Here is a 16,254-nt window from a genome sequence, read left to right as displayed (position 1 = left end):
TTTTGAGCATCCAAAGACGAAGGTTCTGCTTGTGTTGTGTCTTTTAAATTGAGAAGTGCCTGATGCAGTTACAAGTGGCTCAGTCCTGTGTCTTGAGCAGAAATCAATCTCTTGAATAGCAGAGCAGCAATAAATGTCCTTTTATTTGCCATTCCAAAGTGGATTTCCCTCCTCGTGATGGGCACCATCACTTTTTTTTTGCCTTCAGTGAGAATTGCTTCCCAGGATCACAGATTGAGGCAACTTGTGCTGGGAGGGGAATGATATCAATTCATGCCGAGCTTGGATCACTTGATAGAAGAAGTGGGATATTCACAGATGGAAAATAACTCTGGAGAATGGCCCCTGATGCTGAGAGGCCTCTAATAAACACAAAATACAGGAGGTTTTCAATGGGATTCCAAATGAGATTGGCTTTGAAGTGGCTTCAATGAGGTGGTGAATTTTTATTGCTTTTATTAAATGCAGCATCCCTAAGAATTATTTCACACTCTCTGTGTGCAGTCCATTGAATCTTCAGTTTGCAAAGCACAGGAATCAGGGTTTTTAAAATGATGATGATAATGCAGCAGTGTTGATAAATGATGCTGGGTTTTGGACAGAAGAATGAAGAGGTAGAAAGCTTAAATTTCAAAATTTTCTCAGGATATTTGAGGCAACTGAGGTGCAAATTTCTTCTCTCTGGTTTTGGATTTCAGTGGTGAATTTTTGGAAGGGTGAAGCTTCTTTATGTTTTGCTTTGTTTTACATCATGTTTTGTTTAAAAATGCATCAAATACTGGCTGACTGTGCTTAGCAATAACTTCTCTTTATCCTCCTGTTGTTTAATCCAGGAATTTAAAAGCAATTCTGCAAAATCATCATTAATATCAATTCAGAACATGGTAAAAAATGGCAAAAAATATTTATGATTTGCTGCAATAGCGGTGTAACAACAAGGATCAAGTAGAACACAGTCCTAAATCAATTTACTGACAGTTTTTTTCCCCTGAATTTTACAGGAATAACGGTCTTCTCGCTCTGTTCTATGGAGAGAAATCCACTTTGGCTCACATGGAGCAGTCTCTGCTTCTTTCAATTTAGTGAAAAACCACATATTTGACATATGACTGAAACATCAGAAGCTGTCAGCCACGGTTAGAGACAATATTTGAATTGCTACAAATACCTGGCAGCAGTACAGATAGTCTTTAAAATGTTTGATCTCCTTGGACTGTGTTGGCTGACTGAAAAGCACGGATAGAGTTTCAGGAATAAGTCGTGCCTCTCTTTCATTCCCAGTGACATGCAGAGATGTAATTCAGATTTTTTTTTTTTTTTTTTTTCTCAGCGTCTCTTTTTTTCCTTTTGAATCACGGTTGGATGGAAACACGAGGCTTTTTCTGCCTGTTGCTAATCACTGGAGAATAGTCATGAGTGTATTTTAATTTTTATTTGCAAGGAAATAAAAACTCTTGGGAGTCTGTTGTTTTGGAGCTGAGCAAACCAGATGGTTCGTTCGGAGTTTGGTGGGAAGTGGCGGCTTTTCTTTAGTGCTGATATTGTACAAGGACAGGGCTGGGAGCAGCCTGGCCTGGTGGAAAGGGTTGGAATGAGATGGTCCCGAAGGTCTTTTCCACCCCAAACCAGTCTGGGATTCTGTAATTGCTCATTTCTGGTCACTTGGTACAAATGGGTGACTTTACTGCCCTTGTTTTGGGGTAGGATCATGAAATAAATCAGGCTGGAAGAACTTGGGGAACTCTCAAGTGAGTGGTGACTCAGAACTTCCCTCCTGCTGCTTCTCCTCCATGAGCTTCTGTCCCTGCAGGGTCCTTGCAGATGGAGAAGGCTCAGCAGAGCTTTCCTGTCTCCAGGCTGGGAGATTTTCATCCCCCAGCTGGATACGGCCTTGGGGTTCCAGCTGTGGCCTCTTCCTTGCCCCTGTTTGAGCCGAAACCTCTGGGATCTCTCTCAGCTCTTCCTAAATCCTCCACCTCCTCCTCCAGGTGTCCCACATTCTGGAGGTTTGGAGTTCCCATCCCTGGAGGTGTCCTAGGGATTCCTGGAGGTGGCACTCAGAGCTCTGAGATGGGGACAAGGTGAGGATTGGGCACAGCTTGGCTTGGATGATCTTGGAGGGCTTTTCCAGCCTCGGTGATTCTGAGATTTATTTTGTTCAGCTTTTTATTCTGGTAAAACAGAAGCTCTTGTTGTTGGGGCAACAACCTCAATGAATTTCTGTTTGGTGGAGAGCAACGTTCCTGTGGATTTTCCTGTGAGTATTCCCGTGACTCACGTTAGGATTGGAATCTGTGACTCTTTTCTTGGCATTTGTACGTTTGTGTTTTTCTCCTTTGGTCTTTAACAAGATTCAGTAAATGAGGCTTCTTGTCACATCTTCTGTTCTACATTAGATCCTTACTTGTTCATAAATTCAATTTTTTAATTTTCCCCATTAGCCTCCTCCTCTCAATATGATCTTTTTTATCTGCTCGACTCACTCTTTTAGGACTTCATTATTTTTAGAAAATGTACTGTAGCACATTTAGTGGTAATTACAAAAGCTTGTTTTAATTACACTTGTCAAAGACTCCGTTTTATGATGCGTTATTGGTGCTGCCATTTCCAATTTCTAACAATCCTCCACCTTTACAAGTGGAAATGAACATCCCTCTTTTCAAGTGATGTGTCCACATGTTTTTTTTTTTTGTGCTTAGGGATGATTTTGTGCATAGTGATAATTTAAAAGGAATTCTTTGAGGGGGAAGGGACCAGCATCTGTTCCCAGGAATATCCATAAATTCCTGGTGTTGCCTGTTTAGAATGATGGGTGTATTTATATGCTTAAATAGAGAGTTAAAAATTAAAACTGGGGCAGTTTAACATCCATTAAACGTGGAAAATTGGGAATTATTTTTCTTGGGACACTTCATGCAGTGGAAGAGGAGAGTAGTTTTATAATCCAGGCAAATAAGGAAGCTTTATCTGATTTTATCAATGTGCAAACGTGGATGCACCTGGGTGAGCAGGAGAGGAATTCAGTGGATATCAAATCCCTGGAAACATCCAAGGTCAGGCTGGACTGGGCTCTGAGCAGCCTGATGGAATTGAAGATATCTCTGCTTGTGCAGGGGTTTGGGAGATGATCCTTCAAGTCCCTTCCAGCTCAAACCATGATTTATGAAATGCCCAAAAACTGTTTTACAGTGTGACACTCACAGCCTGGGCCTGAATTCCGAGCTCTGGAATTCACACCTACCTCTACCCCATGGATATGCTCATCCAGCCAACCTCAGGTTGGAAAAAACATGGAAAACCTCCAACAATGTGGTAGAGGAGGATCATGTTTTGAGATCATGTTTAGAGAAAGTCATATTTTGGGAAGATGGTGTTTTGAGAAGAATATGTTTTGAGATCATATTTTGGGAAGATCAAGTTTTGAGAAGATCATGTTTTGAGAAGATCATATTTAGAGAAGATCATGTTTTGAGATCATATTTTGGGAAGATCATGTTTTGAGAAGATCATGTTTTGAGATCATATTTTGGGAAGATCAAGTTTTGAGAAGATCGTGTTTTGAGATCATATTTTGGGAAGATCATGTTTTGAGAAGATCATGTTTTGAGATCATATTTTGGGAAGATCAAGTTTTGAGAAGATCGTGTTTTGAGATCATATTTTGAGAAGATCATATTTTGGGAAGATCATGTTTTGAGGTTGTGTTTTGAGAAGATCATGTTTTGAGAAGATCATGTTTAGAGAAGATCATCTTTTGGGAGGATCATCTTTTGGGAGGATCATGTTTTGAGAAGATCATGTTTTGAGATCATGTTTTGAGAAGATCATGTTTTGAGAAGATCATGTTTTGAGATCATGTTTTGGGAAGATCATGTTTGGAGATCATGTTTTGAGATCTCTTGTGCTGGTGGATCCCACCCCTCCTGAGCTGCCGGCAGATCTCCTGTGGGATGCTGCTTAGGGACCTGCCACCTCTTCCTTTTAACCTTTAATCCATGAATTTTTCCTTCAGGCTCATCCCAAGACTTGCAGATATTCCGTCTGGGCTTTCCCATGAGAGGAGCTCTCATTGCTGTGCTCAGCATTTCCTTTGGAAAATCTTCACTCACAAACCTGATGTGACAGGAGCTCTTCCAACCCCCTTTCCAGGTCTGGAATACTTGGAATGTGCCTTGGGATGGTCCCTTGGTGTCCCCCTGCCCCATCTCCTGATGTTTGGTGAGATGACCCTGAAGCAAAACCTTCAAAGAACTTTCACCTGGCCAATGTTAATTTATAAATTCAAACTGGACTCTCATTTTGGAGCAGATTGTTCTTTTCCCAGAAAAACACAAACTGGAGTTCCACTGTAAATTTTTGGGATGTTAATGGAGCTGGAGCTTGGACTCTGTGCTGAGGAGCAGCTCTAAACTTGGGACTGCCAAAAGGCTGAGTCTGAAATCTGCCTACAAATCTACATTAAACCACCTGATAATGATTTTTTTTAATCCACTCCTTAAATAATAGCAATTTATCACCGCACGCACCTGGAATTTTGTTCCATCCAGCAATAAATTCCTTTTTATATTTTAAAATTTAATTATTAAACATAGATTTTTCAACCAGCTGCTTATTTGCTCTGCTCTGCCTCACAGAGGACAAATTAAATGTGGTTTTTGTTGTATCCAGTTTTGTCACAGGGTGTCTCTGCAGGTGTCCCTGCAGTCAGGTACAAAGTGATTCCTGCAATTTTTATTTTTTTTTTTTAGGGAAGAAATCCATTTTTCCAGTGATGGCAACTCCTCCCAGTGAAAACAAAACCCAGGTTGGCTTTTAAACCTTTGTCCAACTTCCTTGGGATTGTGAAGAACCTGTGTTTAATATTGGTGATCTGGTTTGGGTATTAAATTTGGGTGGTTTTGGGAACCAGAAGTGGCTTTTTGAAGCTGTTCTTCACTAAAAAACCAAGCAAAGATTTTGAGTTTTTTCATGAGGAAACCACCAACCTGTTTGAGTATCTCATTTACACCTGAAGTGCAGCATTCAGCTAATTGAAAACATGGCTATTCTTAATTATTTTCTTGCAGCTCGTTGACATTCACAGGGATTTCATTGCTGCAGCCCCATAAATATAATATTACTTTACAGGTTGTTATTTTGGCGCTCAGTTCTCCTCTATTGGCATATTTATGGTCTCCTGTATAAATGAATAATTTTATTTATTATTTATTCATTTGAAGTTTGCTGTGTCTGCGTTACTGTACAAGTATCAGGGGTGGAAAAAACTCTTTTTTGCTGAGTTTCTTACTTGCCAACCAAATCCTCCAGTTTCCTTCACAACGCAGGGAAGCAAACCTTTGGATAAACAGATTATTTAGTATTTTATATACAATATTTCTCCCCTATCAGTGACAGATCAGGGCACTGAGCAGTGTCTGTAGAGCAGTAAAAATCCAACTGATTGGATGATTGATTAATTATTTTGAAGGGGGACAGGGAACCAAACTCAAAAATCAACCCAAGAAACAAACCAACTTCTCAAGTAAATGAAATTTCCAGGGCAAAATCTTCCATACAGAGGGAATAAATGTTATTGTGTTCCCTGATCGTGGCAGGACAGAGGAAAAGGATTTAAGCTCAGTTTAAACCTGGAGAATAAGGATGAGTTTTGTCTCTTCTGTCCTTGCTGTGCCCTTGACCTGTTGTGACCCTGCAAAGCTCTGAATTGTCAGAAATGGGACGAGTGAATTCAGCCAGGAGGTTCTTCCCTGGGTTTTGTCTCATCCCGTGGCCTTTCCAAAGTCAGTTTTCATTCCAGGTGGTGGACAGAATTATGGGGAACACGACTGGATTGTAAGACTAAACCTTAACAGAATTATCCTATTAATATTAATATTCTTATATTAATATTCTTTATGGAATATTAATTTTATCTTCTCTTTGTCACTGGCCTGTTTTGCTCAACATTCTGGAGGTCTTCTGTGTTTTGGGGATCATGGGATGGTTAAACATGGAATATTTGCATTGGGTACCTGTGAAGATGCCTTGCAGATCTGGAATATGAGATCTGGAATGTTAGATATGGAATATAAGGTATAGATTAGGAGATGTGGAATGTGACATATGGAATATTAGATCTGGAATGTGAGGTATGGAATATTAGATGGGGATTATGAGATCTGGAATATTAGATGGGGAATATGAGATATGGAATATGGGATATGGAATATTATATATTGAGTATGAGATCTGGAATATTAGATGTGGAATATTAGATCTGGAATATTAGATATGGAAAATGATATATGGATTATGAGATGGAATATGAGATATGGAACATGAGATATGGAATATGAGAAATGGACTATGAGATATGGACTATTAGTTCTAGAATATTAGATCTGGAATGTGAGATCTGGAATGTGAGATATGGAATATTAGATATAAATTATGAGATCTGGATTATGAGATCTGGATTATCAGATATGGAATATTAGGTATGGAATATTAGATGTGGAATATGATATATGGATTATAAGATATGGAATATGATATATGGACTATGAGATATGGACTATGAGATACGGACTATTAGTTCTAGAACATTAGATCTGGAATGTGAGATCTGGAATGTGAGATCTGGAATATTAGATATAAATTATGAGACCTGGAATATCAGATATGGAATATTAGGTGTGGAATATTTGATGTGGAATATGATATATAGATTATGAGATATGGAATATGAGATCTGGACTATCAGATATGGACTATAAGATCTGGAATATTAAATCTGGAATGTGGAGTGTTCTGGCACAAATTCCCAGAGAATCTTGGCTGCTCCTGCATCCCTGGAATGTCCAAGGCCAGGTTGGACACTGGGACTTGGAGCACCAGGGATGGTGGAAGGTGTTGGGCTTGGAATGAGAAGATTTTTCACATCCCTTCCAACCCAAACCATTCCGTATATTCGTATTTGACAGAGGATGGTTTGAAGGGGACACAAAACCTGCAGTGGATTTGAAGTGGTTCTGTAACCACCAGGTCTGGGATGTCACATAAATTCATAAATATATGACTTTTTTGGGTCATTTTTGGAAAAGTTGCATGAAAACCCCCAAAAATTTCCAAGTAGTTTTGTGCATTTTTCCAGATACACCTGACATGTATGTGGGTGTGGTTTTTTTTTCCTTTTTTTTTTTTTTTTTTTTTTTTTTTTTTTTTTTTTTTTTTTGGGTTTTTTTTTTGGTTTTTTTTTTTTGTTTGTTTTTTTTGTTTTGTTGTTTTTTGTTGTTTTTTGCATTCTTTCTGTTCACAATTATATAATAAATTTAATTGGAATTTTAACTTTTTTTTTTTAACATGCTTCAGGACATAGAAACACAGGTAAGCAGTTGAAAAAGGAAACAAGGGAAAATCCAAATTTTTTAATGTGTTTCTTGGGTGTTTGCTAAAAAAACCCCAAAAAATTACCCTTGACAAAGGGAATCAAATCTTTTTTCTGTACATTATGTGGTGTAATTGTTGTAATGACCTTTATTAGATAATTATTAGTCGCTGAGGATTTTATTAAAAAATGGTGAACCTGGAAATATTTATATGGATAATTTAAGTGTTAAATCCTTCATAGCTTGTTAAAAAATCACTTGTCTGCTATTTACACTGCAGGACTTAGAGCTTTATATATTTTTAATAAATTCCTCTGTGCATGTGTGCTTTTAAAATGTATTTTCTAATTTTTATAGAGTCCCCTTAATCCTGGAAAATTGGAAATAGTGCAGATGAAAAACCAAAAAACTTCAATTTGCTGGGAGCAGCATCTCTTAAAAGAACACTCAGGTCATATTAGGATTGAAAAGATAAATATTTTAAAATATTCTGTGTTATTTTAGATTATTGGACATGGGAGTGATCCCATGGTTAAATTTTTCAGCTTAGTGGATACTTCAACCAATCTGGGACTTTTCAAAGGAGTCATTCCTAATTAAAGAGGACAGGAGAGTTTTGGATGCACTTTTTAACAAATGTATAAATTGATTTTGTTCTTCCCAAATATCCACCTGTTTACAATTAGATTCTCCTAAGTTTAGAAATGATTTGCCAACTTAATTCAAATTAAAAAAAAAAAAAAAATCAAAAGAAATCTCACCCTGGGTGACATTTTCAAATCCATTTGGCCAAATTCAGGCAGAGTTGTTGAGTAGGGAGGGAAAAAGCCCAAAACTATGGATAATATACTTGATTCAATATTTTTATTTTTCTGTTCCTTTTTTTTAGGCCAGGCAGGTGGAAGAGAAGGAGAGGGAGCTGAGGAAACACGATGCCTACTACAAAGAGCAGCTGGCTCGGCTGGAAGAGAGGGTAAAACCTTTTTATTTTCCCTTTTAATGAACATTTTCCCCCATTTTTTTCCCTTTCTGTTCATTTCTGCTCCTGGTTATATTTACAAGATGACTTTTTTTAGGAAATAAAGATGAAAATTCTGGCCAGAGGGGTTATTTTTCTATTGCTGCTGCTGTTTCTGGCTTAATATTGACAAGGTGGAAGGTTTGATGGGAGAATATTTGTTTTCTTTGCTAACAAAGTTCTCACATTCGCTGTGGGATTTCATCTGTCACGGTAATTACAGACAGAAAAATGAAATAATGAGGTTATTTTATACCAAAGCTGACGAAGAGCCAGTGGAAGTGAAGAAGTGTCACCAAGTAAAATAATTTAAATTAAAATAACAACAACAACAAGAGCAAAAAAAAAAGTGAAGTGTGAAGGCACACAGTGAATTTCTGCTTTCAGTGGGTGGAATTAGTGATTCCTCCATCAGTACACGGAGAGTTTAATTTTAATTCCAAGTTTATACCATGTTCAAAAAGCATTTCTGTGTCTTTATCTCATCACAGACTTGAAATGAAACTGCAGAGAGCAGCTTGGGGAAGCTGTGGGACTTGCTTTAACATATTGCTGTTAACATCCCTATTCTTTACAGGGTATTATTTTATAGGATGTTCATTTCAAATAATTACTGCTGTCATCATTTCCTGGCTCCCAGGTTGGTTGTAACCTCCAGCCTGAATACATTTTCCTCTTTTACCCCTTCTGCCTCCTTCCTCAGCTTATATATTGGTGATTAATTCAGATTTTTTTTTTGTTGTTAGCTGGTTGTAAAAATTATTAAACAAGATCCATATTCATTGATGCAGCTTAGCAGGCCAGAAGAAAAAAACCTTGTTTTTTTTTTCTGGATTAGGAGGAAGAACATGTTGCATGAATTATCAGTGTGAATAATTGGTCTTAATGAGTATTTTAAATCAGGGGTAGATCCGATACCATCTCGGGGTTTTGTCCTCCCTTATTTGAAAATGACATTAATGAAGTCCCATGTTCTTGGCAATGAAAAGGAGTTTTGAAAGGATGTGGGGAAATCAGTTTAATGATTCTTAAATCAGTGCATTATTTAAACAGCTAAAAATTAAGATTCTTCACCAAAAAAAACTCCACAGAACATTTTCCTTTTTCTTCAGTTACTGGTTTGGTGTTTGAGGAAAAAGCTTCAGTGGGATTTGATCCAGCCTGGATTTTTCTGGGGTGGTTTTAGCTGTGCTCTTAATATGGAATAATTCATGGCAAAGGATGTCTGATAAACCATGGATCTTGGACAGCTTTTTCTTTCACCTTTTTGTTTATCTTTTACATCTTTTGAGATGTTTTTCTTGGTCATTTTTCCCCTTCATGTCGGTCACTGGTGCAGTGGCTTCAGTTCCTCTTGTTAGTGAAGACTCCAGTGAGTGTAAATACATTTTTGTGCTGTGCAGGGGAGATAATGAACTTTAAATAACTTCATTTGAGTTCTGCTGGAGTGGCACCCCCAGGGGATGTGAAAAAGGAAATTCTGCCATCTCTTGGCTCCTCTGCTTGGCTTGGAAATCCCCAGGATTACAGCAAGTGGTTCTGAATTCCTTGTTTTATTCCATGGGTGATGTTTGCTCTGTGTTCACAGTGGAATTCTTGTGGTACCAAGCCTTGTCTTTTCATTCTGACTCCTTTTTTTGTGAGGTAAAACCCTCTGCTTTTCCAAGTTGTCATCCAGTTTGTCAGCAAGGTAAATTTTCATCTCTCTCCTACACAAAAAAAAAAAAAAAAAAAGGTGCTGTTCCAGCTCTGAGAGGAGCAAACTCTGTGTTCCAAATCTGCCTTGGAATTTCTGCAGAGAGGTGGAGATGGCAGAGTGAAAACCTGGACAAGCAGAGAGGTCACAGCTCCTGCAATCCCACCTTCCCCAAGACCCTCACTGGGGTCACCTGTGAGTTTCTCTGCTGGGAATTTTTAAAATTGAGCTGGAAATAGAGCTTTAAAAATAAAAAAATTAATTAAGGAAGGCGTGGAAATGACAGAGCATGAAAAGAGGGCTGGTTTGTTGTTCCTGAACTTGTCCTGATTTCAGTGGAAGGTGCACAGAGACAGAGCCTGGGCTGCTTAGCAGAGGGAAATTTGGGAACAGGAGGTGGGGTGGGAGCAAGTGGAGCTCAGAGAATTAATGTCAGGGTGAAGCAACGTTCAATCCGAGTCTGTCACCTGCGACAAAGAATGCTAATTACAATCTCAGATCATTCCCACATCAAATGAGCACACTTTAAAAACACTTCAGTTATGCCTGTGTGGTATTTCTGGCTGTTGCATCATGGAGTGTCAGAGCTCATCTCGATGATTAATTGGCTTTTTGATTACTTAGCCTTTTCAATTAGAACCTTCGTATTTGTGCTCTTCGGTGCCGCCGCAAAAACAATGCAGACGTTGATAATAAAGGGAGATGACAACAGGACAGATTAGTGTCAGCACAGCGTGCTCCTTATGGAGAAAATTATCCATATTCAGTGCCAGATGAAGCCTGTCAATTATGAAATATTTCCAGTGACTGAGGGAAGATGCTCAACCTTTACAGGGTATTATTAATACGGGACAAAATAACTGTGCGCAAGTGACAGCTGCGATAGTAAAACATCAACAATTCCATTCTCTGGGGGAATAACTGTTCATAAATTTGGTTTATGTGCTAAAAACCTTTTGATACTTCCCCAAACCCCAGCAATTCCCCTAACAGCTGCCAGTGTTTCTAGGTCAAAGATAGCACATAAGCTATTAGTTATTACATGCTCCACAGCAGCAGAGCAATAGCAGAGAGTTGAACAAAGCAGTTAAAGAACAACCTTCCCTTGCTCTGCATCTGCCTGGGATGTGCAGCTGTGATTTAGGTGAAGTTTGGAGGGGAATTTGTCACTGTTTTTCATTCTGCACTTACAGGATGAGGTTGTTCTTGACTGCAGCAAAAGCCAGAGATAAAACAGTGCTGAAGTCACTGAGTTGTGTGTGCCCCACACTCTGTTAATTATTGACTTAAAAGTGCAAGGTCCTGCACAAGAGTCAGGGCAATTCAAGCACAAATCCAGGCTGAGGGGAGGAAAGGATGGGGAGCAGCCCTGGGGGAAGGACGTGGGGGTTTTGGTGAATGAGAAGGTGGACATGTCCTGGCCGTGGGCATTGGGACCCAGAACCCTCCATGGACAGAGCTGGGGTGGATTCTGTGAGACCCCACCTGCAGAGCTGCCCCAGCCCTGGGGACAACAGCAGCAGGACCTGGAGCTGCTGGAGCAGATCCAGAGGAATCCATGGAGCTGCTGCAGGGATGGAGCCTCTCAGTTCCCAGGAACCCAGGCTGACAGAGCTGGAGGTGCTTGCCTGGAGAGGAGAAGGATCCAGGGAAAGCTCAGAGCCTTTTCCAAGGCCTAAAGGGGCTCCAGGAGAGCTGCAGAGGGACTGGGGACAGGGACAGGACACAGGGAGTGGCTTCCCACTGCCACAGGGCAGGGCTGGATGGGAGATTGGGAATTGGGAATTCCTGCCTGGGCTGGAATTGCCAGAGCAGCTGTGGCTGCCCCTGGATCCCTGGAATGTCCAAGGCCAGGTTGGACACTGGAGTTTGGAGCAGCCTGGGACAGTGGGAGGTGTCCCTGCCCATGACAGGGGATGGCACTGGGTGATCCTGAAGGTCTTTTCTAACCCAAACCATTCTGTGACTCTCTAAGGAGAAAATAAATTTGTTTTGAGGTAAAGAAGAGCTGCAGTGTGAACTCAGAGCCCTTTTTCAAGGAATGCCTTTCCTACCCTGTGTACCAGAGCTCAGGATCTCTCTCTGTCCTTACCTGATGGAGCTGAAGCTGTTCCATTTCTGGTGTTTATAGAAAAAAATTGTTGATATCTTTGCTGTCTTGTCCCTCTAATTCCAGTGGAGAGGAGCAGTATTTTTGCCCTGTTTTAATGCCAGTCTCAAGCCCCATGGACTTTATTCATAACCATCTCTACATCTCCAGTGTCCCTTTGCTCTGCAGCTTCCAGTCCCCATCAACACTTGCACTGATTTTCATGCAGAGCAGCCAACATCCCAGCAATTCCCATCCCAGTTTTCCTTCACCCTGTTGCTTTTGCTTTACAAAAAGCTTTACAAAGCTTTTGCTTTACAACATTTTTTTATGAAGGACACACGACCCTCTCCTGTTTTTCACTGTAGTTTTGGCATCACACAGGCACTCAGTGAGCTGTGTCTGCTCCTGCTCTGTCTCTGAGACTGATGGGACTCCCCAGTTCCAATTTCCTCCAGCAAACCCAGCTATTTTCATGTTGCACTGCTTCCTAATGCTAATATGGATCATTAGGAGAATCCTGCCCCAAGTCATGGGAGCAGAAGGAAATTAATTTTAATACCCTGCTGTATGACACAACTATTTAGTTTATCAGTGTGAATGAGCAAGATATGGATCCCCATATTAATCATAATATTTTCCATTGGAGCCAAGTTTCTGTGCTCGGGAGTTTCCTAGAAATACTTTTTTAAGTGTTGAGCAGTTTGGATGTGAAGGTGGTTGTGGGGTGAGGTAATAGGATTATCCTGGAGCAGAAATCTGGGAAAGGGGCTGAGCCTGGAGAAAAGGAGGCTCAGGGGGGACCTTGTGGCTCTGCACAAGTCCCTGACAGGAGGGGACACCCAGGGAACAGGGACAGGAGGAGAGGGAACGGCCTCAGGCTGGGCCAGGGGAGGTTTAGGGAAATTGGGAAAATTCCTTTCCTAAAAGGATGGATGGAATCCCCATCGCTGGAGGGATTTAAACAACTTGAAGATGTGATACTTGGGGACGTGGCTCCCTGATGGCCTTGATGATCTCAGAGGGCTTTTCCAGCCTAAACAATTCCACCATTCTGCCATTCTGTAGGAATTTGGTGGTTTCAATATTCCCTTGGATTCACTACACATTTAACAGTTTAGAATCACTGCTCTGCCAGTTCTTGGCCCTTTCCAAAGTCCCCTTGGCCTTTGTGTAGGGACATTCCTGCTCCACAGAGGGCTCAGTGCTGGATCCCAGCCTGGGAATACAGACATTAAGTTCAGGAAATGTTGATCCACTTCTCTGCATTTTTTCCTCTGACTTAAAACGTCGAGGAAGGATTTGCAAATCCCAAGCTCGGCACTTAATTTGGGGATTCTGCTTTCCATGGAGGCTGTCAAGGAGCATTAACCTTAAGGTAAGATGAGCACACAGAGCACAAAGCTCTGAGCTGATGGCACATTCTATCCCAGGTGTTAAATGGTATTATCCATCCTGCTTGCTACAGTAAATAGGATTTCGCTATTATGATGTGTCAGGATTTTCAGAGAAATCAAATTTACTAGACACTAAACTGCCATCCTCACTGCTGAGCAGCTTTATTCTGGGATCTTGTATTCACCCTAATCCTGTTGGTAGGAAATGCTTATACCAATTGTGTGGGGAAATTATAACTTAATGATCTCTTCCTTTTTTTTTTCTATTCAAGGCTTAGACATGCTCTGCAGTGATAGCCCCAGTGCTGAGCTGAGGAGCTGATCTGCAGTTTCCCAGCCAGGAATTGCCTTTTGTGGGAGTTTCTCATGGGCAGAAGTGCTCAGGTGCCAACAGTGCCAGCCCCACATTTGTTCAGATGCTTCAGAGCCTTGTTTACCTTTTTCAGATCTCAACAACTCAGTTAATCAGGAGCTGTTTGCTGGGATTTTTGTAAAGTGGAGGTTTGCAAGATGTAGATAACAGAGGAGGGGGGGACTGGTACAGAGCAGGATAATAACCACAAACATTTTCATTCCCTACGAGGTAATTTAGCAATTTAAAGGATTTTTTTGTTGTTGTTGTTGTTTCTATTTGTGTTCAGTTATCAGTCTGTTTACTCTTTGTGATTTCAGAGAATTCCAGGAGCAGAGGATGACTCTGCTCTCCCCTCTCGTGTTTAGCAGCCTGTGTTTGCCAGAGCAAAACATGTTTACTCTCCCTGCATTTTGTGCGCATTCCTTCACACGTTCCAAAGCCAACTAACAGGGATGTAGGTGCATGTTTGGAGACTTGAGGCTGGATCTAGCCAAGTAGGAAATTCTTTTGGCTGATGAGCACTTAAGGAAAAGGCAGGGACAGCTCAACAAACCTGGTGTTCTTATTCCCATGAAGGCATGGAATTACTCCAATATTCCCTAAAATATCCATGGTTTGAAAGAAAATAGTTCCATCATTCCCACTCCGCTCCTATTTTTGAGATACTCTGGGTGTTTGTGTCCTGTTTCTATTTTCCTGGCTCTATTTCTCTTTCTGTATCAAATAAATAAATTATATATATGCACACACACACGCAGAGTCAATACTTTAACTCTATTTCCAAGCACTTTTCCAATAGAAGCAATAAAATACATTACAGCTTCCGTGTGATGAATTCCACCAACTGCCATATCATCCCATTGTTAATGAATTGTGTTATTTCTGTGAAGTTAGTGGGTTTCTTTGCCTTTTTTAAATGGATATTCAGCTGCCACCACGACTTCTTGCAGCTCTCCCAAATCGCTGCGGTGGGAGACCCGAGGAGAAAAATCAAGATATATTCATTTCTCATTTTGTACTTGGGCCAAGAGACTTTTTCTGTGTCTCAGCTCATGTGCTGCACTGGGGAGATAAAAGTAGGAGTTCATCAGACTCTCCCAGTGCTTTGTATTCCCACATTTCTCCTGAAAAAAACCCACCCTTTTCTAGTACTGACCACGGCATAATGTTTTTTGTCAGTTTAGCATAATAAAGCTGTCAACCCACCCTGTGATCTTGCCAATATTAGAAAATTCCTCTTTTCAGATTTCATTCTGTTTGGGGGGACAGAGCTTTTGTCGAATTGCTTCTTTTGCCTGGCAGGTTGAGATTAGGAAACTTGCTACCAATTACAATATCTGAAACCTCCACCTGATTGACAGCCCGGGCTGGAGTGTTGTATTTAATGCTCTGTCTCCATATCTTGCCCAGCCACAATCATTATTCTGAACCAGTTGAGTCTCAGCCTTGGTTTCATTTTTTTTTTTTTTTTTTTTTTTTTCCTCTTCACAATCTTTTATTTACCGTTTCTGACTAAGTAGCTGAGATGTTTATTATTAAACACACACCTCAGTTGTGTGTTTTTTTCCCCCCAAGTGCACCAAAAAATGCAGAGTTTTGTATTTACCATGAAAAATACCTGCTCCAGTCTCATCTTTCACTATCACATATCCAATCAATAGCGAGGCTGAAATGCTGCTTAATAACAAAATGAGGAGTTGTTCCACGCTGAATAGCAGCTATTGATGTTCCTCTAAATGTTTGTTTATAGATTATTTTTCCATTATGTATGTGTGTCTTTACAGAGAACAAAAAACCACCCCAGTCATAACCAATGTTTCAGGATTTTTTCCTGCTGTGCACTAAGACACCTGATAACTTTTAATGTGGAGCCACAGTTTTCATACAGGTTGTTGCAGTTTTTTATTTCTCCAGTATCTGCAAACAAAAACCACCAAAAAAAAAAGGTTTAGAAAGATTTCTAATTATTTTGTAGTTTTAGTTTGGAGAAAAACATGACTTTATTCCATGGTTTTATTTTGGAAGAATTAGCACAAGTCAGAAGGGTGATGGAAACTGATAACTCAGAGCCCTGGAGCTGGAATGTGTTTATAGAATCACAGGGTAATTTGGGTTGGAAGGGACCTAAAAAAGCTCATCCTAAAAGCTGCCAAGGGCAGGGACAACTTCCACCATCCCAGGTTGCTCCAAATCATCTGGGAATGCCCAGCCTGGAGAGGAGAAGGATCCAGGAAAAGCTCAGAGCACCTAAAGGGGCTCCAGGAGAGCTGCAGAGGGACTGGGGACAAGGGATGGAGGGATCTTGGGAACTGGGAATTCCTGCCTGGGCTGG

The 16,254-nt window shown here is 40.5% G+C and overlaps 1 protein-coding gene across 3 annotated transcripts in view; it reads left to right on the top strand.

The window, feature by feature from the left end:
- CHCHD3 (coiled-coil-helix-coiled-coil-helix domain containing 3) overlaps positions 1 to 16,254 on the top strand; it is a 130,845-nt gene that overhangs the window by 69,008 nt on the left and 45,583 nt on the right. For all 3 annotated transcript variants that reach the window (XM_083858931.1, XM_083858930.1, XM_083858932.1), the window contains exon 5: positions 8,257 to 8,340. In XM_083858931.1, the coding sequence (XP_083715057.1) occupies positions 8,257 to 8,340 (84 nt within the window). The remainder of the gene's footprint in view (positions 1 to 8,256; positions 8,341 to 16,254) is intronic.

Source organism: Zosterops lateralis, assembly GCF_965231275.1.
Source record: "Zosterops lateralis genome assembly, chromosome: 4".
NCBI classification, from domain to species: Eukaryota; Metazoa; Chordata; class Aves; order Passeriformes; family Zosteropidae; genus Zosterops; species Zosterops lateralis.
Note: the sequence above shows the minus strand (reverse complement) of the source record. Positions and strands in the feature narration are given on the sequence as shown.